Here is a 27,530-nt window from a genome sequence, read left to right on the forward strand (position 1 = left end):
TCCCCTCCACAGCATGTCTTTTTCCTGGTTCTCTCCCTCAGCCCCAACCAGTCCCAGCAGAAGACTGCCCCTCCCTGAGCCTGGTTCTGCTGGAGGTTTCTTCCTGTTAAAAGGGAGTTTTTCCTTCCCACTGTAGCCACGTGCTTGCTCACAGGGGGTCGTTTTGACCGTTGGGGTTTTACATAATTATTGTATGGCCTTGCCTTACAATATAAAGCGCCTTGGGGCAACTGTTTGTTGTGATTTGGCGCTATATAAAAAAAAAATTGATTGATAAAAGTGTGAAATTTCCCCTTTTTCTGTTTTTCATACAATATGATCAAAGGACATAAGTGCCCGTAGTCTAAGAATCACCCAGCCGTGTTGTTGACCCGACATGTGTAGCTGCTGATGGGTTAACTCCGCCATCTCGACAACATCCGTTTTATTTCACCTGCGCCAGAGATGGTTCCTTGCCAAAGTTCTTTGTAAAGTTCGGAGGCTTATTTCAATGTCATCCTCCTCATGTAATAGCGTCCGAATCTCACTGTTTGTGAAACCACACCGAAAATAGCTTTCAATAATCTAATGGAATGACCATGTAGGGGGCAATGCATTTCGTAACATAAAGTATCTCAGAATTGCAAAATAGTAACTCAGGATTGTGAGATAATAAGTCAGAATTGCGAGATAAGTCAGAATTGCGAGACACTATCTCGCAATTAATCAAAAAAACTTTTTTTCAAGTGGCGCAAACGGGCTTCCATACCAGTTAACTTCACCATGTGAAATAAATAAATAAACAGGCTCAAACAAAATTCTTCCAGCCACAGCAACACCTAACGTCTGCCAAAACACATCTGTTATGCTCTTGTATTCCTTCTGAGATTTGTATATACTGTCCTGCAATTACTCAATCTTGCATAATGTTTCCACATCAAACTACTCTTTGTAAATATTGTGCTCACAATTAAAAAGGGTTTCATTTTGTGCCCACTTCATACATAAGGTGCACTTTAATGTGATTGTGTTTAATGCACAAAAAAATGTTTCTTCTGGGAAATAAAGTACAAGTAAACTTTATTTATCTAAAAAATACAAAAGCTTCTGTGTTAAATTTCTGCCAGAGCTCAAGCAGCTTGTTCCTCAAACAGGAATTCCTCCAACAGTGAGTTCACTTCACTGAAAAACAAACAAACAAATGTTAAGATTTACAGAAATCACCTCCCGCATACACTGGTGCCAAAATTGGAAATGTTGACATCTACAGGCAAATGTCAGAAAAAGTTGACAAATGGTCTTACTTTTTTGAAAATCTGCCATTTCCAAACTGTATGTCTTCTGGTGACCTTGAGAGGTCACTGAACTTTGTACCTGTTGACCGGACTAAAATTCCCACTTTAAGCATGAATGATCAATCTGAGCTCATTCAAAATCCTACAAAATTTTCCAATTTTCTAGATTTTAATATTTCAAATTCTATTTACCAACTTTCCAGGATGTACTTGAGAGGTCAGACCTTTCAGATTGCTGTGTTAAAACTTTAATATGTGGTTGTGACAGTCAAATATTTTTATTATCAAAATGTTGTTTAAATATCACACAATTTTAGTATCTTGTATTTTAAACATAGTCTAAATATCACTTCATCATTTTGGAACCCTATTTGACCCGTGGTGACCTTGAGAGGTCATCCAAATGAAGCTCATGTACCAGCTGACTACGTTACATTTACTATGCCTTGTTTCTACTTACAGATGCACGGCAACTACATGCAGCGGTGCACTGAAGCTTGTTTTTCTTGCATGTACAATTACCAAATATGCAGTGAGTTGTACATCGACATGTAACCAAACTGACAAGCCTTTGTGGTATAGAAGGGATTGAGGTCAGTACTGGTACCAGTGCACCACTCTCAATTCCCCATCCCATGCTGTGGCGGAGGCTGCACAGGTTGCTGTTGGTCTGCTTGGTTCCACACAGATGCTTGGTAATGTGCTCTCTGTATGTCAAAACACAGGGCATTATGAGTTGGTGGTAAGGTTTCCAGTAAATGAGTCTGAGCAAAGAAAGTTACCTGTGCGTTGTCTGACGAAATGCAGTCAGTCTTAAAGACTTTGCAGATGAATGCCTCTGCACCTGCACAGGTGTGGTCACTGAGATTCCCTTTGCCAAGGTTTGACAGTAGGTTGTAACACTTCTTGAATGTCTAAAGCTGGATTTCTTGCTTTGACCAGCTAGAAATGATGTGGTGTCACAACCTGTGATAGCATGAAATGTTGGAAGTACACTGAGTACATCATTTCCAAGACTTGCTGCTAGCATGTGAATGGGGATATACTTGAGTTTCTTTGTTGTTCCCCGGTTTCATCCAAACCTTCTTGCAGGACATCTTGTTGAAGTGAGTGAGTGATGCAACAACAATTTGAATATGAGATATACAATGCTATATATTATAACCACCAGCTATTCACTGTATAAAGTAAATATAAACAAAACCTATCTACCAATATACGTATTTATATATGTACAGTACTGGACAGAATACCCACACAACTACAGCAGAATGACAATCACAGACCCATTTTGACAAGGCCATTTCTCATTTCTACTATATATACACACGTGTATATATATATATATATATATATATATATATATACACACACGTGTATATATATATACACACGTGTATATATATATATATATATATATATATATATATATATATACGTATATATATATATATATATATATATATATACGTATGTATATATATATATATATATACGTATGTATATATATATATATATACGTATGTATATATATATATATATATATGTATGTATATATATATATATATATATATATATATATATATATATATATATATATATATATATATATATATATATATATATATATATATATATATATATATATATATATATATATATATATATATATATATATATATATATATATATGTATATATGTATATATATATATATATATATATATATATATATATATATATATGTATATATATATATATATATATATATATATATACACACACACATACACCAGCTACTTACTGCACAAACTAATAAAGCCTTAATACTAGTATACTTATTTACATACGAAGAGGATTGGAGGGAAATATCCACAGTACTACAGCAGAATGAAAATCACAGACCCATACTGACTGGGCCATTTCTCATTTCTACTATTGTGAAAAACTTTAGCTATAAAGTGATAATCAAAAGCCCTTCTGAACTAGGCTATTTCTTAGCTACTCAGTGAAAGCAGTTAAAACACATTACCATGTACATTTGGAAAATGTTAAGAGCAGTTGATTCCTTGTGGTGTGCCTACAATAGCAGCAGAGTCCATGGGGATTTTCCAGAGGTGAAATTGTGCCACAAATGGGAAGATCACTCTTGACCTTATGGTGCACAGGGAGGTAAATGTCTGTGATTGTTTTGCATCTAACTACAAAGTCCCTGCATTGACAGATAAACAAATATTACAATTTAGGACAGGGCAAAAAAGTTTTAATGTTCTGTTTATCAGTTTGATGTTCCAAAGCAGTGCAGTCATGAAAGGTCATTGACCTCTTAAGATCATGTGCAGAATGACATTTCAATGATTAGTTTGTGAAATACCTAAGTATATAAATAAAATAAAGTTCTAGAAAAGTCCATTGCACAAGGATTCAGATTGAAAACACATTGAAAACATGGTCAAGCCTGGATTAGCAGTCATACTTGCATGACTAATGTCATAATCATTCAAGGTTACAAAAGGTCAGGTAAGGTATTTTTTATAGATATGATATTTAAAACAAGATATTATCTAAACTTGAGACACAATGATTAGGAACTCAAATTAAAGTTCAACAGAGCAATTACAAAGGTCAATGACCTTGCAAGGTCAGCAGAGGTCAAGCACATCCTGGGATGTTGGTGATTAGAATTCAAAATATTCAAATCTAGAAAATTGGACAATTATGTAGGCATTTTGTGTTTTGAATGAGCTCAGGTTGATAATTCGTATTTAAAGTGGGATTTTTAGTCAGGTCAACACGTATAAAGTTCAATGACCTCTCAAGGTCAGAGGACAGATACAGTTTGGCAAATGGCAGATTTGGATTTAGCACACTCAAATTGACAAAGTACGACCATTTACTTTTTCCTCACATTTGCCTGTATTTCTTTAAATAAAACCCTTTCCTCATTTTGGCACCACTCTAGCAGCGTTGTACATAAATCTTGCTTAATGATGACACATATGTTCCGCCAACATTTTTAGCTAATTGAACATTTCCATTTATAGCCGCAACAAATGTACCTGATCTGCTCCTTTACCCATTTTCTCTGTTTTCGTAGAACTTGTAGCAAAGGATCGGATTCAAACTCCTTTTCATCTGAATCTAAACAGACAAAGTTACCAAGGGTGAAATAAGCAGACGGGGTAACATGTTTTTCTGTTTTCTCAGGTATCACATGTTTCCATTGAACTCCACCAGGAAATAACCATTTATGACTCAATTACTGATGGAAAAAACCAAGCAGTGAAACAAACAACACATTTCACATGCAAATGCTGCAACAGCATGCAAAGTAAATAATATATTCTTCACAAATATCTACAAGGTAAAAATTTTCACCTTCAGCCTCTTGCAATAGCTGTGAAATGACTTCTAGTGAGTTCTGGGTATCGTTTAGAGAAGCTGAGGGTTGTGAAGGTGCAGAAGCAGCACACACAGGAGCCAATGACGTGACTGGGGTATTGTGTGTAGGCGCTGTATCCACGGTAGCAAACAACACTTCTGACACTACCTGCAAAAAACAATGATAAAAATGTAACATTTAATTCTCCTCAATATACTGTCATAGATGCATTAAGGCAGGGGTGGTGGCCAAGTAGTTATTGCACTTGGTTTCAGTGTGGAAGGTTCGCGGTTCAAACGCAGCCCCTGCCACATTTCTCCATGTAATGTGGAGTTGCATCAGAAAGGGCATCCGGCGTAAAACCCGTGTCAAATCAACATGTAGATCCAAGGTGGATCTACTGTGGCAACCCTGAGTAGTAACAAGGGAGCAGCCGAAGGGACAAACATAATGGTGTCGTGGACACAAGTCTACATACAGATCACGTCAGCTAAAATTGCTTAAACTCGATGTTCTCAAACAATACATGTTAAGTTCATTATTATGCCTAGCTAGATAGAGACAACATAGATTTATTTGAGGTTTTATTCACCATGTCATATTTTCATAAGGGGTGTGGTGATATGGTATTTTAGATCGGTATCAGTCAAATATTGGTGAAACCTACTGGATATCAGATGTCAGGGGGACATCTAAGTTATGTTGTTGGCTACTTCTGTTTTCCTTTATACCCCGTCACACATAGCCAGAATCATGCAGAATGGCGCCTGAATGACGTATCGGCACACATCCGAAAAGTGTCGGGTTTCAGTTCCAAAACGTTCTGACAGCCATCTGCAAGAGTCCACACAGTTGGTCAAATTCGGCCAGCGGCCTGAGTGTGATGCGCATGTTGAAAATCCTCCAGGCACCGTCAGATAGGTGCCCCATCTCGACGGCAGCCCATGTGCAATCTGAGGACCATCTGACTGCAATTAACATATTCCTATGGTGGCAAAATGGGATCCAAAACGATTTGAGCACGTATGAGGTAACCTCGTGATGGATCTGGCATGGCAAAGCCTGCCGGTATGACCTGCACGTGTCATGTATAATAATGTCCCCCCCCCCAAGAGTGCAAAGGAACTGTTGAAATGTGACACACTTCATCATGATAATAATTATGAATTATTATCATGTACAGTGAATGTGAACAGCGGCTATCAAACCAAAAGCATTGTGCGCACACCACCTCAATTCTGAACAGGCTATTATATCCACAATACACCTTACAGTACAGATATTTGTCCATTCCATCCCATGGCTGACGTAAATAATGTGAATACTGTGTCCATCATAACTGTATATAACACAGGCAGCTGCACCTCTCTGTGGTGCGCAGTAACGCGTCATGCTCGGAGCTGAACGGATCTCACCCATGTAATACATGATCACCTTCTAACTCTGTAGGAGATATGACATGGAAATGTTGTGCCAGGCTGTGCATTAATAAACATGAATTTCACCTCCAAAAGTGGTCCAGGAGTGTTTCACAGCCCGGACGTGGACGTAGAGCCGGGACCTCAGCCTGTGGTTAAAATCCTCTCACCCAAAATAAAACAATAAATCCCATGTGATAATTCAACCATCGCGGTGTCCAGAGTTGTGTTGTGCTCCTGAAGTGAGCAAAAAAGAAAAAGAAATTAAAGTTCCCTGGAAAGGCTTCGTCTGACGCGTGGGACAGCATGGCCCAATGCCACCAAACTTTCACACATGCGCTCATGCAGCGTTATGCATACACACACAGACAGACACACAGCTGAGTGATAATTGCAGCCTCATGTGTGTGTCTCACATGCACTGGTGTGCACGTGCGCATGAGGAACACAGTGCTCCTTCCCACTCCAGTCACATGTTTGCCATCCAGAGGTTCTGTTGAACCTTTAGGCCAAAAGTTAATTTCGTTGTTGTTAATTTTGGCTTCCTTTTATCAATTATGTAAAGTCTGTATCATCATCATCAGTTTACTTTCAGCCATTTCAATATCACTGACAAGCCACTGGTTTCATTCATTGTACACCAAAATGAAAAAGTAGTTAAAATTATGGTATTATGGTTGTGCATTTTAAATTGTCAACCTTTATGTATAATCCTTAAAAATGTTCAGCACAGGTGTTCTGTTGTATTGTAGTTGTGCGGAGCTAAGATGATCAATTTTATTGTAAAGTTTGAAGACTCAAAGCCACCAATTAATGGTATTAAGAGAAATTAGTGGCCTAAAAATTAGTGAAGAGCCCTTGAGATACCCTGCCCAAACAACAGGTGAAGACGTGGCTTGTCTCACTCACTTTCATTACCATCATATAGGTGCCCTTGAGCAAAGTCCCTAATCCCAAAATTGCTCCTGCTGTGGAGCTGAGCAACTTTCATAGCAGTACTCTGACTGTGTGAATGGGAGAGACATGATTGTAAAGCTCTCTGAGAGGGTCTTAATCAGCACTAATAAATGAGGGCCAGCTGCACCTCATGGGAAATGATTTAGACCGAATAGGGCCCACATCTGCAAAAAAAAAAAACAAAAAACGGCAGTAATTATCAAATATCACCACTTTACATGGAACTACTGGTTATTACTAGAGGAAAAAGGTCTTAATTGCTGGAAGAATGCAACAGATATTTTAGTCAAATAATTATTAAAGTCATTCATTTTGTAGGCTCATCCAACTGAGGGTCATGGGGGACTAGAGCCTATCCCAGCAGTCATAGGGTAAGTGGCAGGATACACCCTGGACAGGACATCATTCTGTTGCAGGGCCATTAATTATTTTAATCAAATAATTAAAGGCGGGAGAGTACTTGTTGCACAAATGTAATAGATAAGATCTGAATGTGGACTGAGCTCCATGGCTGATGGTTGGCAGCTGCATTCTGGACGGTTTAAATGAATATTAAAAATTTGAATCACCAAACAAAAAAAAGGCATCATTGCTGTTCTGGATTATCACATAATTATAACAATAAGGGGATAAAAACAAAATAGGCCATTTGTCTGTCTAGAGCTTAAACAATTCAACCTATGAACAAAATGAAAGAACCTGACTGGAAATCTTTGCAGACTGCTCACGTACTGACCTGTCCTAATGCACTGTGAACTGGAGAGGAAGGTGGTGCATGATCACGAGAACAGGTCTCACTTGAAAATCGACTGCATTTCTCTTTTTGATGCTGCTCTGTTTGCGGTTTTGCCTTCTTGGTAGCTGTGTGATGTGAAGAACTCTTGTTTGACAACTTCTGCACACCAGTAAGCTCCACGGTGCATCTAAAGAAAAATAAAAGTTAATTCAGCGTTCAAATATGCAGTTCTGATCTAGGTGCATGTTGGTCTACACTGCACCTGGATGACTTTTTTTGCTTTCTGAAGGACGTGACCTTCTTCTCATTCTTTTCTGTCTCCTTTGACCGTGCCTTCGTGTTCTTGTCCTTCTCTGCTCTTTTTTGATGACTAGGCTGCTGTTCTTCTACACCTCCAGATGAAGCAGGTGCTGGAGGTGTTGTCAGCTTACTAATGTGTTCATCAGTGGAGGTGTCTGTGACTGGAGTCTTCTTAGGGACAGTTGTAGTTGGATAAGTTGGATACTCATCTAACCTCTGTGAAATCCTTTCTTGTTCAACAAGACGAGATGACTGGATTGGACATGGCAAGACATCACAGAGGAAATGCATATGAGGAGGCACATGCACGACAGTCTGAGGCTGAGAAACAGAGAAGTCTGAGACAACAAAGGCAGGAAAAGGAGGGTGACTTGAAGCTGGGGGGCATGGTCTGAGTGTTTCTTTGATTTGTGGCTTTGAGGATTCAGGAGGCTGGAAATCCTGCTGTTGGTTAAGTCAATATAGAGGAAAAGAAATGAGAAGTCATTAAGTAAATTTTGACTGAACACATTTGTATGTTTGCAGAGAATTTTTTTTTTTTTTTTTACACAGTATGTCACGAGACATACTGTCCAACACATGCGTGTGTGACTGTAACCTTGGAACGCTGTCCGCTGGCTGAAGGATGATGTTGGCTGGGACCCTGCAAACTAAATGTGGATCCATAAGTACTGGCCTGTTGATGTGACTGAGGACATTCCCCGGCCTGCTCCATCTTTCTCCTCAAACGCCACTGGAACAGGATGTCCTCTTCTGGACATGTTGGGGGCACGAAGGAAGGAATGGCAGAGGATTTGGAGTTGGATCCAGCTTGGATTGACCCAGAGCTGGGCTTCACAGTACCTTAAGAAATACATTACACCATTAACGCTGCCACAGCATGAAAGGCATGACAGATTTATTTTGGAAGACAGTTCTAACAACTAGAAAGGCACACTTCAAAATGCATGTCTTTGCTCAGGCCCAAAATGCTGTATTTCTTTGCTGTGTCCCTTTAAGTTGATCGTCCCCAAAATATAATACTTTATATTCCAAGTCAGACAAAGAAAAGGAACATTTAACAAAAATGCACTCTGGCAAAACACAACCATCTTAGCAAAGCCACGACTCCATATTGACAAATTCTACTGTCTTACCTGCAGTAGACTTTTTTGGGAAATTACTGGAAATGAAAGGTCTTTTCACGGGCTCATCTACACTTAGTGAAGAAGAGCAACCACAGCAACCCAGGATGTCTGGGCTGACAGGGACAGATGCATCACTGACAGGCCAATCACTAAGAAGACAGAAAACAGCTTACATATAGCTGAAGGAATTAAATCATTTCTCACTATAATAACTGGTTATTTTTCAGACCTTCTTTGCAGAAGTCTGCTGGCCTTCTCCTGAATGTGTTGTATTTCAGTGTCATCAAATTCCCAACTGGACATGTCTGACAAAATCTGAGGAAAAAGTGCAAAATTAAATAAGAACAAATATGGATCATATTTTCTATATACAGTATAAAAACCCAGTCTGAGGTCAAGAGCGCTCTGGAGCAGGTTTTCATCCAGGATGACTCTGTACATCTTTCCCTCTATCCTGACTAGTCTCCTAGTTCCTGCCTTTGAAAAACATCCCCAGAGCAAGATGCTGCCACCACCATGCTTCACTGTAGGGATGGTGCCTGGTTTCCTCCAAACATGATGCCTGGCATTCACGCCAAAGAGTTTAATCTTTGTCTCAGACCAGAGAATTTTGTTTATCATGGTCTGAGAGTCCTTCAGGTGCCTTCTGGCAAACTCCAGGTGGGCTGCCACCTGCCTTTTACTAAGGAGTAGCTTTCATATGCTGGAGTGCCGACAGAGTGACCATCAGGTTCTTGGTCACCTCCCTGACTAAGGCCCTTCTCTCCTTATCACTCAGTTTAGACGGGTGGCCCACTAAAGGAAGAGTCCTGGTGGATCCGAACTTCTTCCATTTACAGATGACGGAGGCCACTGTGCTCACCTTCAAAGCAGCAGAAATGTTTCTGTACCCTTCCCCAGATTTGTGCCTCGAGACATTCGTCTCGGAGGTCTACAGACAATTCCTTTGACTTCATGCTTGGTATATGCTCTGACATGCACTGTCAACTGTGGGACCTTATACGAGGTCTGTTAGAAAAGTATCCGACCTTATTATTTTTTTCAAAAACCATATGGATTTGAATCACGTGTGATTACATCAGACATGCTTGAACCCTCGTGGGCATGCGAGAGTTTTTTCACGCCTGTCGGTTATGTCATTCGCCTGTGAGCAGTCTTTGAGTGAGGAGTGGCCCACCCTCTCGTCGTTTTTTTCATTGTTTAGGAATGGCTCAGAGACTGCTGCTTTGTTTGATAAAAATTTTTTCAAAAACTGTAAGGCACAACTGAGTGGACACCATTCCATAAATTCAGCTGGTTTTCAGTGAAAACTTTAACGGCTGATGAGAGATTTTGGTGTGTAAGTGTCGCTTTAAGGACAGCCCACGGTGCCTGCGCTCCGAGGCGTCGTCGTCTCGCTGTTTCAAGCTGAAAACTTCCACATTTCAGGCTCTGTTCACCCAGGTCGTCGTCAGAGAACAGAGAAGTTTCAGAATTGGTCGGCATGAGGAGTTTATGCGGACATTCCACTGTTAAAGGAGACTTTGTAATGAAAGAACGTGCGGGCAGATTCGCATGTCGGGCCGGACCCGACCGCGGGGGGGCGCGACAGGAAAAACACCTCCATTGGAAACCTTAACGGACAAGTTGGAACATGCCCAGCTGTTAAACAATTTCTCAGATACTCACTTGTTGAAAGCCATCAAAAGCCGCCTGAATTTTACAAATGGTTTTCAACACGGAGGTGTTTTTCCTGTCGCGGCGCAGACAGATTTGCGTCGTCGTCACGGAACCGACTCGGCGAATTTGCCCGCATGTTCTTTCATTACAAAATCTCCTTTAACAGTGGAATGTCCGCATAAAGTCCTCATGCCGACTTCTTCTGAAACTTCTCTGTTCTCTGACGATGTCCTGGGTGAACAGAGCCTTAAATTAGGATGTTTTCAGCTCGAAACAGCCAGACGGACGCCACCTCCGACCGCGCCGATCCACTTTATGAGCTGTCCTTAAAGCGAAAGAAACTCCACAACCTCTCATCAGCCGTTAAACTTTTCACCGAAAACCAGCAGAATTTCTCGAATAGTGTCCACTCGGATATCCCTCACAGGTCCTGAAAACATTTTGATAAACCAACGCGCGCCATCTCCAGCAGCGTCTCAGACAAAGGATTTCAGCTGAGAGGGCTGGACCAGTGCTCACTCAAAGCCTGCCCACAGGCGAATGACGTCACCGACATGTTGTGTGTTGGGGGGCTTGGCTGGACACTGTTTTGTGGTTTTTGTGTTTGTTTTCCTTCCCAGGTGGTTTGGGGCTGATCTCTGGGGAGAATGTGCTGCAGAAGAGTCTCTCACCTCTGTCACGGTGATCTGCTGCACCTGTTGCACTCACGTGCGATTCTCTAATTGGGACGATCTACGACACCTGTGACATTCGCGTGCAGTTCTAAGGACTCTCAGCTGGTACCAATGAAGAGATGAAGAACTGCATTTAAGCCAGCAGTGATCTGGGCTTAGGGGCCGGAGAATACGACCGTGTGACGACCATTTGAGGACGCTGAGGGCCGCTCCAGAAGCTGACATTGCGCCTGTGAAGGAGGACGAGGGTGAGAGGCAAGCGCTGTCAGCACACGTCAGAGGTGATTATCCTTAAAAGCTTATCTGTGAATATAATGTGGCGTTGTTGCGCAGCTAAATTTTAGTATTGAAAAGAATTGTCTCGTTTGCTCCTCGCGGCTGTGGCGTGCGGATTGATAATCCTCCACAAGCTGTTCTTTTGAATTAAGCCTGAAATCAGTCCTGAACGTGTTGCTGATAAGTGTGCCTCTAAATAGTGTTTCCTGATATAAGTACTGAATAACCTCACCTCTGTTCCTCCTTCACAGAGTACAGTCTTGGGAAAAACCACCTGGGGGGTGTCGGCGGAACGCCTGAGTCCAGAACGTTCGGGCTCCGATCCTTTGAGGCGCTGGGAGAGCGCGCCGCCTCTTCACCCCACCAGACTCATTTATTTTGTATATTGTGTACAGCACAGTGGGAAGAAAATAAATTTGTTTCTTTTGGAACTGCTTCTGGTTATTTAGTGCTGGGTTCAGTCAGACGCTGGACCGCTCCTCAACCTGCGTCCAGACCTTAACACGACACGCGTGAAAAAACTCACGCATGCGCACGAGGGTTCAAGCATGTCTGGTGTAATCGCACGTGATTCAAATCCATATAGTTTTTTTTGTTTTTTTTTTACTTTTACAAAACTGTTGGTTTCTTTTCTAATAGACCTCGTATGTAGACAGGTGTGTGCCTTTCCATATCATGTCCAATCAACTGAGTTTACCTCAGGTGGACTCCAATTAAGTGTATATATGAAAATAAAATTTAATTTTAACATGCTGAATGCAAAATATTTCAACCACTTTTGTGGTTGCACAGTATGTGCAAATGCACACAGGTTTTAATAATTTTATGAAAATAGTACAATGACATGTACAGACTCAACAAGCCATAAATGTATGAAGTACTGTCTTATAAGCAATGACTTTCCAAGTATTTCAGTATTCACAGAGGTTTCTAGATAGGCATCTGGCTTAAGTGTTGAAATGTAAATATTTATATGCACACTTCAGCTAAGTAACATGTCCCCAGCAGGCATTTTGCATCTATGGCATTCTAACAAAACTGCCACAAACCACTGATAGGTGACCTGGTAATTGAAAGTAATATAAGCAAATATAAAATGAATAAACAATGGTCTAGCATGTAATTTTCATTGTTTCTGAATGGAAAAAAAATACATATTTGTTGTCAAATTTTAAGTCTACTGTCATTTGAAGAAAACAGACAAATGCACTTACACTAAGGGATCCTCTGCATGGGGAAGAGGTGCTGTCATGCTGACAGTGTTCAGATGCACTTAGATGGTCATCTTTAATAGTTACCACAACATCTATTAAAGAAAAAAAATAAAAAATAAAAAAAGGGATATGGTAAAAACCTACTGTCAAGTCATCTTCTTCACTCAAAATTAATTAGCGACACTAATAGACTGAGGTGCGTACGTCCATTCCAGGTCTATATTTCCATGGGTGTCTCAGTTCATAGGGCTAGAGGCAAACCCCTTCGCCTTACCCCTTGTTTTAAAGGGGTTGGCGTAGGGGTAGGCCCAAGGGGACATGTTAACCCTAATCCTAACCCTGACGTGATTTTTTTTGTTTGCTGCACTGAGGACGTACACAGTCGACCGACTGGGTTGCGTGTTTGTGTGCGCGCAGGGGACAACGACATGATGATTTGATTGAGCTAACTACCGCTGCTTGTAACACACACACACACACACAAAATCCACTCCGCTGTAAGTCGTCTGGATGCATGAGCTGTTCACATGAAATGCTGATGTGATTTTTGGCTGGACTGAGGAACTACACAAAGTCTTTTTTTTTTATATGGAAGTCCGAAGTCAATACACAGCATCACTGGACTGCACGTTACAGTGAAACACCAAAATGTAAGTCCCTTTTCTGTTGTTTCTAAATTAATAAAATATCAAATGACATGATCTATTTTAGCCGTTATATAAAACAATGTATAAATGTGGAATTTACTGTGGATGGGTGTGGGGGCGGTGCCATGACAAATCTTGCCCAGGGGGCCATATTGGTTAGGGCTGGCACTGGCTACTTTAATCTCTAGCTCTACACTATTAAAGAAGAATTCTGCTTTAATATCAAGTTCTACACTATGTCATACTACATATGGTCATTATGATTGTAGAGTGTTTTTTAAAGAAGAACTGTACTTTAATCTCTCTCACTAAATCACAACAAAGCTGCCTCAAGGTACTTAACAAAGCAAAGCCCGGATAACATAAACTCCAGGATTTTACCAAGGCCAACAGTTGCAATATTGGTGATATTATAGGTCCAACTTCAGGTTACGACATACCAGTGTTGTGTGGGCCGCTGAAGAGGAGGTACTGCTGGCCCACCACCACCAGAGGGCGCCCTGCCTGGAGTGCGGGCTCCAGGCACCAGAGGGCGCTGCCGCCTCACAGGAGTAGCCGGGGAGACAGCTGTCACTTATCACCGACGACAGCTGTCATCGATCATCTGATCTTCAGTGGTATATCAGCAAGACGGCATCTCCACCTCAATGCCGAGATATCGCTCTACGAAGAGGTAAATTCTCAGCTGACTGTATTTTGGAATAACTGTTGCTTGTGTGACTTGGACAGCATTTACTCCTTTTTCGATGAGAGGTGGAGGTGATTTCCCACCATACGTGTTGCTGGGTGCACACGCACCCACTTCTAACTGTGTTTGCTCCTCGCCAGCAGTACCAGGTCCGACACGCGTAGGCAGTGACCACCTGGGAGTTCGGGACTTGGCGGCTCCAGTATTCCCGGGGTTCGGTGGCGGTGGAAATCGTGTGGTTCCGGTTCGACTTGGACTGACGTCTCCTATCTTCGAGCCTGCCCACATAACACTGTGTATATTGGAGTTCATATTGTAACCTGTTGTGCAATTTCACAACAGTAAAGTGTTGTATTTGGCTTTATCCATTGTCCGTTCATTTGCGCCCCCTGTTGTGGGTCCGTGCTCTTACACTTTCACAACAGGATATCTCGGCCATCGTCATGGATCCCGAGGGGCGTCAACCGGCTGTTGAACGGCCAATGGAAGAACAGGGCGCACAGGCGTCCGCAGGAGGGGTGATCGGTGAGTTGCAGCGGATCCTCACCACTTTCACGACTCGGTTGGATTTGATGACCGAGCAGAACGTCCTCCTGAACCGCAGGGTGGAGGCTCTCGCCGCGCAGGCCGCTGCGGCTCTCCCTCCCGTCGACCCTGTGCGTAACAGTGACGTTCCACTGGTCGTTCAACGACCCCTCCCACCTTCCCCAGAAGCATACATAAGCCCCCCAGAGCCGTACGGAGGCTGTGTGGAGACGTGCGCGGATTTCCTTATACAGTGTTCGCTCGTCTTCGCACAGCGTCCCGTCATGTACGCGACTGATGCTAGCAAAGTAGCTTATGTGATAAATCTGCTTCGTGGTGAGGCACGCGCTTGGGCTACAGCGCTCTGGGAGCAGAATTCACGGCTCCTTCAGACATATGATGGGTTTGTGAGGGAGTTCAGAACAGTGTTCGATCACCCAAATAGAGGAGAGACCGCTTCGGACGTGCTACTGTCAATGAGACAGGGGCGCCGGAGCGCAGCTGCCTATGCAGTCGACTTCTGCATCACGGCTGCGAGGTCAGGCTGGAATAGCACTGCCCTCCGCGCCGCCTTTGTAAACGGACTGTCATTGGTTCTAAAGGAGCACCTGGTGGCTAAGGATGAACCGCGGGATTTAGATGGGCTTATCGATCTCGTCATACGATTAGACAATCGGTTGGAAGAACGCCGTCGGGAACGAGACGAAGGGCGTGGCCTGGCACGCACCGTCCCTCTCCCTTCCGGTTCCGATCGCGTTCCGCCCTCCCCACGCTCCACGGCCCCTGCGCCTCGTGTGGTTACAGCTCCCCCTGCTGGCGAAGCTATGGACACGAGCAGGGCCACATTTAGAGCACCAAGCAGACAGAGGAGGCTGGACCGCGGGGCGTGTTTTGTTTGTGGCTCGATAGAGCATCAATTGAGAGACTGCCCCGAGCGGTTAAACACCAACGCCCGCCCCTAGAGACTGGGCTAGGGGTGGGCCGAGACATTCACGTGGGACACACCCACATTGCTACACGACTCCCAGTTACAATCCTGTATGAGGATTTAACCCTGAAGGCCCCAGCACTGGTGGACACGGGCTCTGAAGGGAATCTGTTGGACAGCAGATGGGCCAGGGAGATAGGGCTCCCTCTGGTGGCTCTTACCTCGCCTGTGCAGGTACGAGCACCAAATGGCTCCCTCCTCCCTCCAATCACACATAGGACACCACCTGTAACTCTGGTGGTGTCAGGAAATCACCGGGAGGAGATCGAGTTTTTTGTGACTCCAACTACCTCCCGTGTGTTCTTGGGGTTTCCCTGGATGTTGAAACACAATCCCCGGATCGACTGGCCGTCCGGGGTAGTGGTTCAGTGGAGCGAGACCTGCCATCGGGTATGTTTAGGTTCCTCGGTACCCCCCGGTTCCCAGGCTAAGGAGGAGGTCAGAGTCCCACCCAATCTAGGGACGGTGCCGGTGGAGTACCACGACCTTGTGGATGTGTTCAGCAAGGATCTGGTGCTCACCCTTCCCCCCCACCGTCTGTACGATTGTGCCATTGATTTGGTTCCAGGCGTTGAGTTCCCGTCCAGCAGGCTGTACAACCTCTCACGGCCTGAGCGCGAATCAATGGAGACCTACATCCGGGACTCTTTAGCCGCCGGGTTGATCCGGAATTCCACCTCCCCGATGGGTGCAGGTTTCTTTTTTGTGGGTAAAAAAGACGGCGGACTTCGTCCATGCATTGATTACAGGGGACTGAACGAAATCACGGTTCGTAATCGATACCCGTTGCCCCTGTTGGATTCGGTGTTCACGCCCCTGCATGGAGCCCGAATATTCACCAAGCTAGATCTTAGAAATGCGTATCACCTGGTTCGGATCCGGAAGGGAGACGAGTGGAAGACGGCATTTAACACCCCCTTAGGTCACTTTGAGTACCTGGTCATGCCGTTCGGTCTTACAAACGCCCCTGCGACGTTCCAAGCTTTGGTTAATGATGTCTTGCGGGATTTCCTGCACCGATTCGTCTTCGTATATCTAGACGATATACTCATCTTTTCTCCGGATCCTGAGACCCATGTCCGACATGTACGTCAGGTTCTGCAGCGGTTGTTGGAGAACCGGCTGTTTGTGAAGGGCGAGAAGTGTGAGTTCCACCGCACATCTTTGTCCTTCCTGGGATTTATCATCTCCTCCAACTCCGTCGCTCCTGATCCGGCCAAGGTTGCGGCGGTGAGAGACTGGCCCCAACCCACAAGCCGTAGGAAGCTGCAACAGTTCCTCGGCTTTGCTAATTTCTACAGGAGGTTCATTAAGGGCTACAGTCAGGTAGTTAGCCCCCTGACAGCCCTGACCTCACCAAAAGTCCCCTTCACCTGGTCGGATCGTTGCGATGCCGCGTTCAAGGAGTTGAAACGGCGCTTCTCGTCTGCACCAGTTCTGGTGCAGCCCGATCCTAGCCGCCAGTTAGTGGTTGAAGTGGACGCCTCGGACTCAGGGATAGGAGCTGTGCTGTCCCAGAGCGGGAAGACCGATAAGGTCCTTCACCCGTGTGCCTATTTTTCCCGCAGGTTGACCCCGGCCGAACGGAACTATGACGTCGGCAATTGAGAACTCCTTGCGGTGAAAGAGGCTCTTGAAGAGTGGAGACATCTGTTGGAGGGAACGTCCGTGCCATTTACGGTTTTCACTGACCACCGGAACGTGGAGTATATCAGGACCGCCAAGCGGCTGAATCCCAGGCAAGCCCGCTGGTCACTGTTCTTCGGCCGTTTTGACTTCCGGATCACCTACCGTCCCGGGACCAAAAACCAGAGATCGGATGCTTTGTCCCGGGTACATGAAGACGAAGTCAAAACGGAGTTGTCGGATCCACCGGAACCCATCATCCCGGAGTCCACTATCGTGGCCACCCTCACCTGGGACGTAGAGAGAACCGTCCGGGAGGCCCTGGCACGAAGCCCGGACCCCGGAACTGGGCCGAAGAATAGACTCTACGTCCCACCAGAAGCTAGGGCTGCAGTCCTGGACTTCTGTCACGGCTCTAAGCTCTCCTGTCATCCAGGGGTGCAAAGAACCGTGGCAGTTGTCCGGCAGCGCTTCTGGTGGGCGTCCCTGGAGGCCGACGTCCGGGATTATATCCAGGCCTGTACCATCTGCGCCAGGGGCAAGGCCGACCATCGCAAGGCCTCGGGATTGCTACAGCCGCTGCCCGTGCCTCATCGCCCCTGGTCCCACATCGGCCTGGATTTTGTCACGGGCCTCCTGCCGTCCCAGGGCAACACCACCATTCTCACGATAGTGGACCGATTCTCCAAGGCGGCCCACTTCGTGGCCCTCCCGAAGCTCCCAACAGCCCAGGAAACAGCGGACCTCCTGGTCCACCACGTCGTCCGGCTGCATGGGATTCCAACAGACATTGTCTCCGATCGTAGTCCCCAGTTCTCCTCGCACGTCTGGAGGAGCTTCTGCCGGGAACTGGGGGCCACGGTCAGTCTCTCATCCGGGTATCATCCCCAAACCAACGGGCAAGCAGAACGGGCCAATCAAGAGATGGAGCAGACCCTGCGTTGCGTGACAGCTGCGCACCCGGCGGCCTGGAGTACCCACCTGGCCTGGATCGAGTATGCCCACAACAGCCAAGTGTCGTCCGCCACCGGCCTCTCCCCTTTTGAGGTGTGTCTGGGGTATCAGCCCCCGTTGTTCCCGGTGGTTGAGGGAGAGGTCGGTGTGCCCTCGGTCCAGGCCCACCTGCGGAAGTGCCGTCGGGTGTGGCGTGCCGCCCGTTCTGCTTTGCTGAGGGCCCGGATGAGGACAAAGGCCCATGCAGACCGGCGGCGGACCCCGGCTCCTATGTATCGTCCTGGGCAGGAAGTGTGGTTGTCCACCAAGGACATTCCACTGCAAGTGGCCTCCCCAAAATTACAGGAACGGTATATAGGTCCATTCAAGATCCTCAAGGTCATCAGTCCCGCAGTGAGGCCGGAAGCTGAAGCCTCACTGCGGATCCATCCCGTGTTCCACGTGTCAAGGATTAAACCGCATCACACCTCACCCCTCTGCACTCCGGGTCCGACACCACCTCCTGCCCGGATCATCGATGGCGAGCCGGCTTGGACAGTGCGCCGGCTTTTGGATGTCCGACGGATGGGCCGGGGCTTCCAGTATTTGGTGGACTGGGAGGGGTACGGCCCCGAAGAACGCTCCTGGGTGAAGAAGAGCTTCATCCTGGACCCGGCCCTCCTGGCCGACTTCTACCGCCGCCACCCGGACAAGCCCGGTCGGGCGCCAGGAGGCGCCCGTTGAGGGGGGGGTCCTGTTGTGTGGGCCGCTGAAGAGGAGGTACTGCTGGCCCACCACCACCAGAGGGCGCCCTGCCTGGAGTGCGGGCTCCAGGCACCAGAGGGCGCTGCCGCCTCACAGGAGTAGCCGGGGTGACAGCTGTCACTTATCACCGACGACAGCTGTCATCGATCATCTGATCTTCAGTGGTATATCAGCAAGACGGCATCTCCACCTCATTGCCGAGATATCGCTCTACGAAGAGGTAAATACTCAGCTGACTGTATTTTGGAATAACTGTTGCTTGTGTGACTTGGACAGCATTTACTCTGTTCCTTTTTCGACGAGAGGTGGAGGTGATTTCCCACCATACGTGTTGCTGGGTGCACACGCACCCACTTCTAACTGTGTTTGCTCCTCGCCAGCAGTACCAGGTCCAACACGCGTAGGCAGTGGCCACCTGGGAGTTCGGGACTTGGCGGCTCCAGTATTCCCGGGGTTCGGTGGCGGTGGAAATCATGTGGTTCCGGTTCGACTTGGACTGACGTCTCCTATCTTCGAGCCTGCCCACATAACACTGTGTATATTGGAGTTCATATTGTAATCTGTTGTTGTTGTTGTGCAATTTCACAACAGTAAAGTGTTGTATTTGGCTTTATCCATTGTCCGTTCATTTGCGCCCCCTGTTGTGGGTCCGTGCTCTTACACTTTCACAACAACCAGTTTTGAAAGGGTGATTTTTTTTCTTTGAAACATGGATGGAGATGGGATAGGTCGTGTATCTGCGGTAGAAGAGCAGCTTAGACGTTTTTTTGATGCCCAACAAATCATAGTTGGGCACTTTGACATCATGCCAGCACAGAACTTTCCCAGTGACCATCGGGGAGATGGAGACTCCAGTGCAGTTGGTTTTAATGATGGATTTGGCCATGATGTGACACGTTATGATGTTCGTGTACACGAGCTCGTAGATGGTCATGGTGAGATCCTTCTTCCCGTGACCTTTAGAATTGCTGTTGGCATGGAAAATGATGAAGAGGATGTTGAAAATGAAGATCAAGAAGTTAATGTTGGTGAAGACATTGTTGCTGATCATGACAGAGATCAAGAACTTGTTGATGACAGTCAAGACAATGTTGCTGATCATGACAGAGATCAAGAAGTTATTGTTACTGATGATGACAGTCAAGACAATGTTGCTGTTCATGACAGAGATCAAGAAGTTATTGTTACTGATGATGACAGCATTCAAGAAGAATTTTATTATGATGACTACAGTAGTGAAGAATTTCCTTTAAGAAGAAGCTGATGACGACAGCAGTATCCCTGTTGCTAATACAGATAGCAATGATTACAACATTAATGATGAAAAAGCAGTACCTGGTCCCTCCAGAAAAAGGGCAAGAGATGAAGATGAGAGTGACAGGAAGTCAAAACAGCTAAAACACAGTGACACTGCTGACATTGACAGTGATGAAGATCCACTGCCTGGTCCCTGTCAAAAAAGGGCAAGAGATGAAGATGATGAGAGTGACAGGAAGTCAAAACAGTTAAAACACAGTGACACTGATGACACTGACAGTGATGAAGATACACTGCCTGGTCCCTCCAGAAAAAGGGCAAGAGATGAAGATGATGAGAGTGACAGGTAGTCAAAACAGCTAAAACACAGTGACACTGCTGACACTGACAGTGATGAAGATCCACTGCCTGGTCCCTCTCAAAAAGGGCAAAAGATGAAGATGATGAGAGTGACAGGAAGTCAAAACAGCTAAAGTATAGTGACACTACTATATTTTCAGTTCCAATTCCAAATATCTTTGACTAAAGTTTTGTTTGTATTTGTGGAAACAGTTGTCTTAAGAAATCTGAGGTTGTTCATATGTTTTAATATGTTTTGTCAAAGGATATTTCATTAAATATGAAGATTTTCTAATGTACTTGTAATTCTTTGAATGAAAACAAAGGGAACTAGGACTGCAAGCAGTCATATACGTGCCCTCGTTCCACACGACTGCCTACCCAGGCCAGCGTGTGCCCTTGTGACCAGATGTGGGCATGTGCATACAGGGGCAACCACTCATCACACAGTTCAAATTTCAAACAAATTACACAATGCATGAAGGAGTTATGACATGTTGATAGTTCATCCACTAGGGGGCGCTCAGTGTACAAACAGAGGGGCGAGGTGTGGTAACGGGCTGACCCTCATTACACATGTGAAGTTTCAAGTCAAACAGTTAAAGCATGAAGGAGTTATGACCAGTTGATTGTTCATCCACTAGGAGGAGCGCAGAGCAGAAACAGAAGGGCCAGGTGTGTTCAGGGGCCAACTGTCATCACACATGTGAAGTTTCAAGTCAATCAGACAAAGCATGAAGGAGTTATCATGACTTGTTCCATGGCGAAGGGTCAAAATGGCGGCGCCATAGCGGCCACACCCTTCAACATAGAGAAAAGCTTTTGATAACTTTTGGTCAGTATCATCTCTGGATGCTGTGAAAGAAATTTTAAGTGCATTGGACAAAACCCCTAGGAGGAGTTCGTTCAAATACAACGTGTGGAAATCATGCCAAAATGACAAGAAAATTCAAAATGGCCGACTTCCTGTTTGGAGTAGACCCACGGTGCAAGAGACTTTTTTGTACGTCTATGCAAGTCACACGTGTACCAATTTTCATCTCCCTACTCCAAAAAAACCCCTATGGGGCGGGGTTTTTGAAAGTTTCAAGGGGGTGCTATTGAGGCATTTTGCTCCGCCCATGGGCGGCGCCCCTATGAATTGTAAGGTTGTCATGCTTGACGTGTGTATCAATTTTCATGATGATATGACAAAATTAAAGCCATCATAAGGAAGAACGTAATTTCATGGCGAAGGGGCAATATTCGGCACGTCGCCACACAGCCGCCGTTACTCGTAACTTCATGGCGATCATCTCCTACGTTCACCAACTTGTTCTGCATGTTTTTAGAAGTGGAATGATGTTGACTGGGTTAACTATGAGACATCAGGACCTGTTAAAGTAAAAATAGGACATTTTCTGTTACTACCAGGGGGCGCTATGGCGGAGGTGGGAAGTTAATAGATGCGGACGTTCAGGGCGGAGCCCTCATCATTTCCAGCAAGTTTGAAGGATCTACGATGAAGTATGTGGGCGTGACAGCCTTTCAAATTGAAACGGCGTGCTCCGAAAAGCTCGCCAAAGTTTGACGAACCCTAGCAGCCACGCCTTTTGACCTAATTACATTCTTTTGATAACTTTTGATCACCATGGGGTCATGATGATGTTGACCAAATTTGAAGACGATTGGACGAAATCCCTAGGATGAGTTTGTTCAAATGTAAGTAGTGGAAATGGCCAAAAATGGCAAAAATGACCTCAAAATAATAAACAGCGCAATTACAATAGGGTCCTCATAGGACTTTTTCGTACTCTGGCCCTAAAAACATGGACTTATGATTATTTTCAGGTCATTAAGTAATGACTGTACTGCTCCGGCCCAGTTGTGATTGGTGGTATGTGGCCCCTGAACCAAAATGATTTTGACACCCATGTCTTACAGCTTGACTAAAGTCATTACGACTAAGTGTTTTGGGGTTTTTTTTAAAGAATTTTATATTAATGCTTTATCTCTACTAATGCTACTTTCAGGGCCAGCCCAGCCAATAGGCAGTATAGGCAATTGCTAAGGGTGCCATCCATCCAGGGGGCGCCATAAATGAAGGAAAAAAAGAAAGTCAGCTTTGACTATATACTAAAACTAGTTAATACCATTTATCTTTTAATATGAAAACTGTCATCCTGAGGGTCATGGGTAGCTTGACAATAGGTGAACAAGTGAGACTACCATGAGGAACGACCACCAGGGATCGATGGGCAAGGCCATTGAATATATTCATGCCAAATTTGGAGCAAAAAAGCACAAACTGCTACTACCAAACTGCTACTTGTTTTTTCTTTTTTTTTTTCCTTGGGATTTTAAAAACCTGCGAAAATCTAACTTTTCCAGGTTTTTTGTTATGATGTCAGAAAATTATGTCATAACTTAAAACTTTTTATTTATTCTGGATCCTCTCATCAACCACTATAATTTGATGTATTACACAACATGTTTTACTCAAATCTGAAATTTCACATACTTTAGCTCACTTTTGTCCTCATGGTAAACCCTGAAGGTAAAGGTCAATCCTTTATCCCAGGTAATGGCACATCCCAAATTTGGACGCAAAATTCAAAAACTGCAAACCAGGAAAGTTGTTTTTATTGAATTTAGTGTTTGACCTTGCTGACCTTGACCTTAAGCTTGATCCTTTTGTCTGCTAAAAGGTATAAAATAAATATAAGCCCATACTGATTTAACTGCATAGCAAAGCCTATTAAGTAATTACGATGATAATCGTTTCCTCATGTCCATAAGCCCTTCCGGGTCATTACATCAGTGCGGCATAACAATGTCAAAATGGCCCAAACTGTCTGGTGCCAAGGGAAGGGAAAAAAAAACAAAACAAAAAAAATGAAAAGGAGGTAAAACGGGACCAAGACAGAGGTACAGTAAAAAATAATAATATAACTTTTTGTTGTTGTTGCATTGCATTAGGTAGCTAGCACTGCTAACCTGCCTTCTTCCATGGTTTGCTAATTCCTAATGCATTTTGGGGTGAGGTTCAACTAAACTCACCCAAATAAATTGTTGGTTCGTCGCGGTGGAACAGGTGGTAGAGGCTTTGAGCGGAGGTTCTCATCGTTGTTGACGTAATAGTGTGTTTTGGTATTCCAGCTAACTTTAAGCCCCCGTTCACTAAGTGAGTTGGTATTGTTGTGGGATGTGTCTAATGTGTTGTGTTTAGCTCAGTGAGTGTGTGTGTGTGAACGCGAGTGAGAGAGAGAGAGAGCGTGCGCGTGATGGTGGCGCACGCCGCCAAGAGACTCGGCTGAGTGGCGTGATGCGTGTAGCAGTGTATGTTAATGGTGAAGTTTAGCGACGGCGGTCGGGCAGGTAGCAGAGCTCGTGCTGTAAACAGTATAGTTATAATTAAAGCAGCAAGTCTTCAGCACAGTACTGCTTGCTTTGTTTGTGCCGCACCACACTATAGCAGCGTGGAACGTTCGAGGGAGTTAGCCCCGGAGGAAGAGCTGCCTTCGGCCCTGGAGGACGGATCTCCCCTGTGTCCCCCAACTAAAAGAGTTAGGAGACTGAAGCAGGACTGGTTAACACTGGCGACCACAAAGGGACACTCGTGCTGTTATAAGAGTGGTGAGCTTTAAAAAAAAAAAAAAAAAAGAGTACGATTAAAAGCCAAAGACGAGTGACTGAAATAGCTGCGTGGCTAAGCTAACAACAACATGGCGGCCGCATGCTATCCTCCCGATGTTTACGGACAAGAAACCAACTTCTCAAATCCATTCATGTCATTTACCAATGGTCAGGACAATGTACAAGGTACTGTGGAAGCTTATGAACGCAGGACTGAGAGCAAATATGAACATTATAACCCATTTCTGTGCGCTGAAAACGGCGCTAGCACACATGCTAATGGAGAAGATTTGTTCACGCCGTCTGACAGTCCCGCTCAATTTTCCCCCACTAATCCCTTCTTCGAAGCTAACAGTCACCGCCACGGCTTCGTGGGAGTACCAGATGTCAGTATGCCACTGTTTCCTCCTCCAGACATGTCATTAAAGGTGCATTATGCAGACACTAACCCTTTTGCTACTGCACACATGGACAGTTTTATACATAGTACACCAGCTACATCCAAACCAGAAGCAAAAGCACTGCCCGTGTCCTATCCATGCATCTATCCAGCAAAGACTGTTAACTATGGACATTCTTCAGTAAGCCACCCCCGTCACTCAGCTCTATCTAAGAGCCGGCCCATGCCCTGTTTGCCTCCATTATCGGACAGCGATGAGGACTACGACCCCAAAGAGAGAGTCCCCACGCTACGCCCTGGCCAGTACGATGGCAATACACCATGGAGAGAGTTTCTTCACAGATTTGAGAGCTGCACTGAGGCAAACCACTGGTCAGCAAAGACAAAGGCCACCCAGCTAAAGTTCTGTCTTACTGGAGCTGCAGGCGCTATTGTCCACAGAAACCCTCGTTCATCCAAATGGGACTACCGTGCCTGCTGGAGGAACTTGGACTGCATACGCATACGCCCTCTTCAGATCATGCAGCGCCGTGGCAGTGGAGCTGAGGCAAAGAGTACGCAAATCTGGCGAAGCTCTTCATGTTTTCAGAGATGACATTTATGGAAAAGTTGCTGTAGCTTATGGAGATTGGTCAGAGTCTGAACAAGATGCTATAGCTGTTGAGGTTTTCACAAATGGCTTGGGCATGCTGAGCTAGTCCAAAGACTGTTAGAAAAGTCCAGCTACACTAGCCAGAGCATATGAAATAGCACACCGTCATGAAACCACAAAAAGGGCCGCATCCTATGTCACCAGCATGATGCAGCCAGGGGCCCGCAACACCCTTGAACGCAGACCTTGTGCTGCTGTTGTCAGGGAAATGGAGAAAATGAGATGACCACTGCTGTTACACCTGCAACCAGCCCCTCAACTAACCGCTTTGTCCCAAGCATCCCTGCTAAAACTCCAAAGCCGCACAAGAACTATAAAAAGGGCGAGATCCGCTGTCACAACTGTAAGGGTTGGGGTCACAAGCAGAGCCAGTGCCCCTCCTCTTCGAGAAACGTAAAGACTTTTGTTCCAAGCACCAACCGAGAAAACTCCCAGGCCGCTGTACTCCACCTTAAAGAACAGAATTGTGAAATGAGCATCCACCTACACATGTACGAGCTGGAGGTGTGCGCAGTCTTGGACAGTGGGGCGCGGAGGAGCGTGTTGCCCCTTCATCATTACAACGCCATTCATCCAGAGATGAGGCCTCCGCTTCAGTCATCCACCGTTGAGACCTTGGTCGTGTGGGACCCGGAGACGTAGCAGTACTTGGCGAAGCCAAAGTACCTGTCAGCGTCAACAACCGTCAAGTCGAAGTGGACTTTCTAGTGGCGGACATTGCGGGTCACGAAGTGCTGCTTGGTCACCCCTTCCTCACCCAACCAGAGGCCCGTCTGGATTTCGGTAAGCACCGCATAGTTCTGTTTGGAGAGGAAGTGCCCTACTTTCACCCTGAGACCATCCCAAAGTCGCATGCTGTGAGAGTAGCCAGAACTGTTGTGGTTGAGCCCGGACAAGAGTACCTCGTCAAGGGCACTGTGCATTGTAACAAAGCTGCTCAGGGAGACATGATGCTTAGCCCCACAAAAGGTTTTGTTGAGAAGCATAAAGTACTCACTGCCAGAGCCCTAGTTGACACTAAGCCCACTAGTGTTGTTCCACTACGCCTCTTTTACCCTGGCAACAAGGCTGTGACTATTAAAGAAGGTGCTATTGCAGGCCTCCTCCAACCGGCTGAAATTGTGCCGCCACCCCGTGTCCCCATGGCGGCAGACCGTCCAGCCAGCTCCCCGGCAGTGCTGGAGCACCTCCAAGAACTTTATGCTCAGAGCTCCGTTGACCTTAATGACTGTGAAAAACTTGAACTGTCTAACCTGTTATTGCATATGAAAGTGTCTTTTCCAGGGGACCTGGTGCTTGGCCGGACAGCCTTGTGCAGCACGATATCATCACCCGGCCTGGGGCTCCAGTGAAGCAACAACCTCGTCGGATGGCTGGGGGCAAGCAGCAGGATGCAGACCAGCAGATCCGTGAGAGCCTCCAAAGCGGCCTTGCCTCCCGCAGCCACAGCAGTTGGGCCTCACCGATCGCTATGGTTTGTAAAAGGATGGTACGTATCGCCTGTGCGTTGATTACAGGGCCCTCAATGCCCGCACCATCACCGACACATACCCGCTGCCCCGCATCCAAGACACCCTGGACACACTTGCCACTGCCAAATGGTTCAGCACCCTGGATCTTGCCTCAGCTACTGGCAAGTCGAACTAACACCCAGAGCCCGGCGTGCTGCTGCCTTCTGTACGCGAAATGGACTATTTGAATGGAATGCATGCCATTTGGCTTATGCAACGCGCTGGCGACGTTTCAGCGCCTCATGGACCGCATCCTAGCTGGCATGCAGTGGGAGACCTGTCTCGTCTATCTGGACGACATCATCGTGCTGGCCAAAGGCGTGCCCCAGATGCTGCAGAGGTTGCACCAAGTGTTCCAGAGACTTAAACAAGCAAACCTCAAACTAAAGCCAACCAAATGCTGCCTATTTCGCCGCCAAGTCGCCTATCTAGGTCACATTGTGTCCGAGCGTGGTGTAGCCACCGACCCCAATAAGGTCCACAAAGTCCAAACTTGGCCTACTCCCACATCTGTCCAGGAGGTCAGACGTTTTCGTGGGCCTCGCCTCCTACTACCGCAGGTTTGAAA

General features: G+C 45.7%; 1 protein-coding gene across 2 annotated transcripts in view; it reads right to left on the minus strand.

The window, feature by feature from the left end:
* Positions 1-746: 746 nt before the first annotated feature.
* Positions 747-27,530, minus strand: part of proser3 (proline and serine rich 3) — a 37,574-nt gene continuing 10,790 nt past the window's right edge. Inside the window, exons 5-13 of one of the 2 annotated variants that reach the window (XM_034175083.1) lie at positions 13,017-13,108; positions 9,423-9,508; positions 9,203-9,342; positions 8,665-8,909; positions 8,029-8,507; positions 7,767-7,953; positions 4,652-4,823; positions 4,333-4,414; positions 747-1,161 (exon numbers count right to left, since the gene is read on the minus strand). In XM_034175083.1, coding sequence (XP_034030974.1) covers positions 1,110-1,161; positions 4,333-4,414; positions 4,652-4,823; positions 7,767-7,953; positions 8,029-8,507; positions 8,665-8,909; positions 9,203-9,342; positions 9,423-9,508; positions 13,017-13,108 — 1,535 coding nt within the window. In that variant the 3' untranslated portion in view covers positions 747-1,109. Of the gene's footprint in view, positions 1,162-4,332; positions 4,415-4,651; positions 4,824-7,766; positions 7,954-8,028; positions 8,511-8,664; positions 8,910-9,202; positions 9,343-9,422; positions 9,509-13,016; positions 13,109-27,530 lie in introns of both variants that reach the window. The other variant, XM_034175082.1, reaches the window with a different exon arrangement.

Source organism: Thalassophryne amazonica, chromosome 7, assembly GCF_902500255.1.
Source record: "Thalassophryne amazonica chromosome 7, fThaAma1.1, whole genome shotgun sequence".
Taxonomy (NCBI): Eukaryota; Metazoa; Chordata; class Actinopteri; order Batrachoidiformes; family Batrachoididae; genus Thalassophryne; species Thalassophryne amazonica.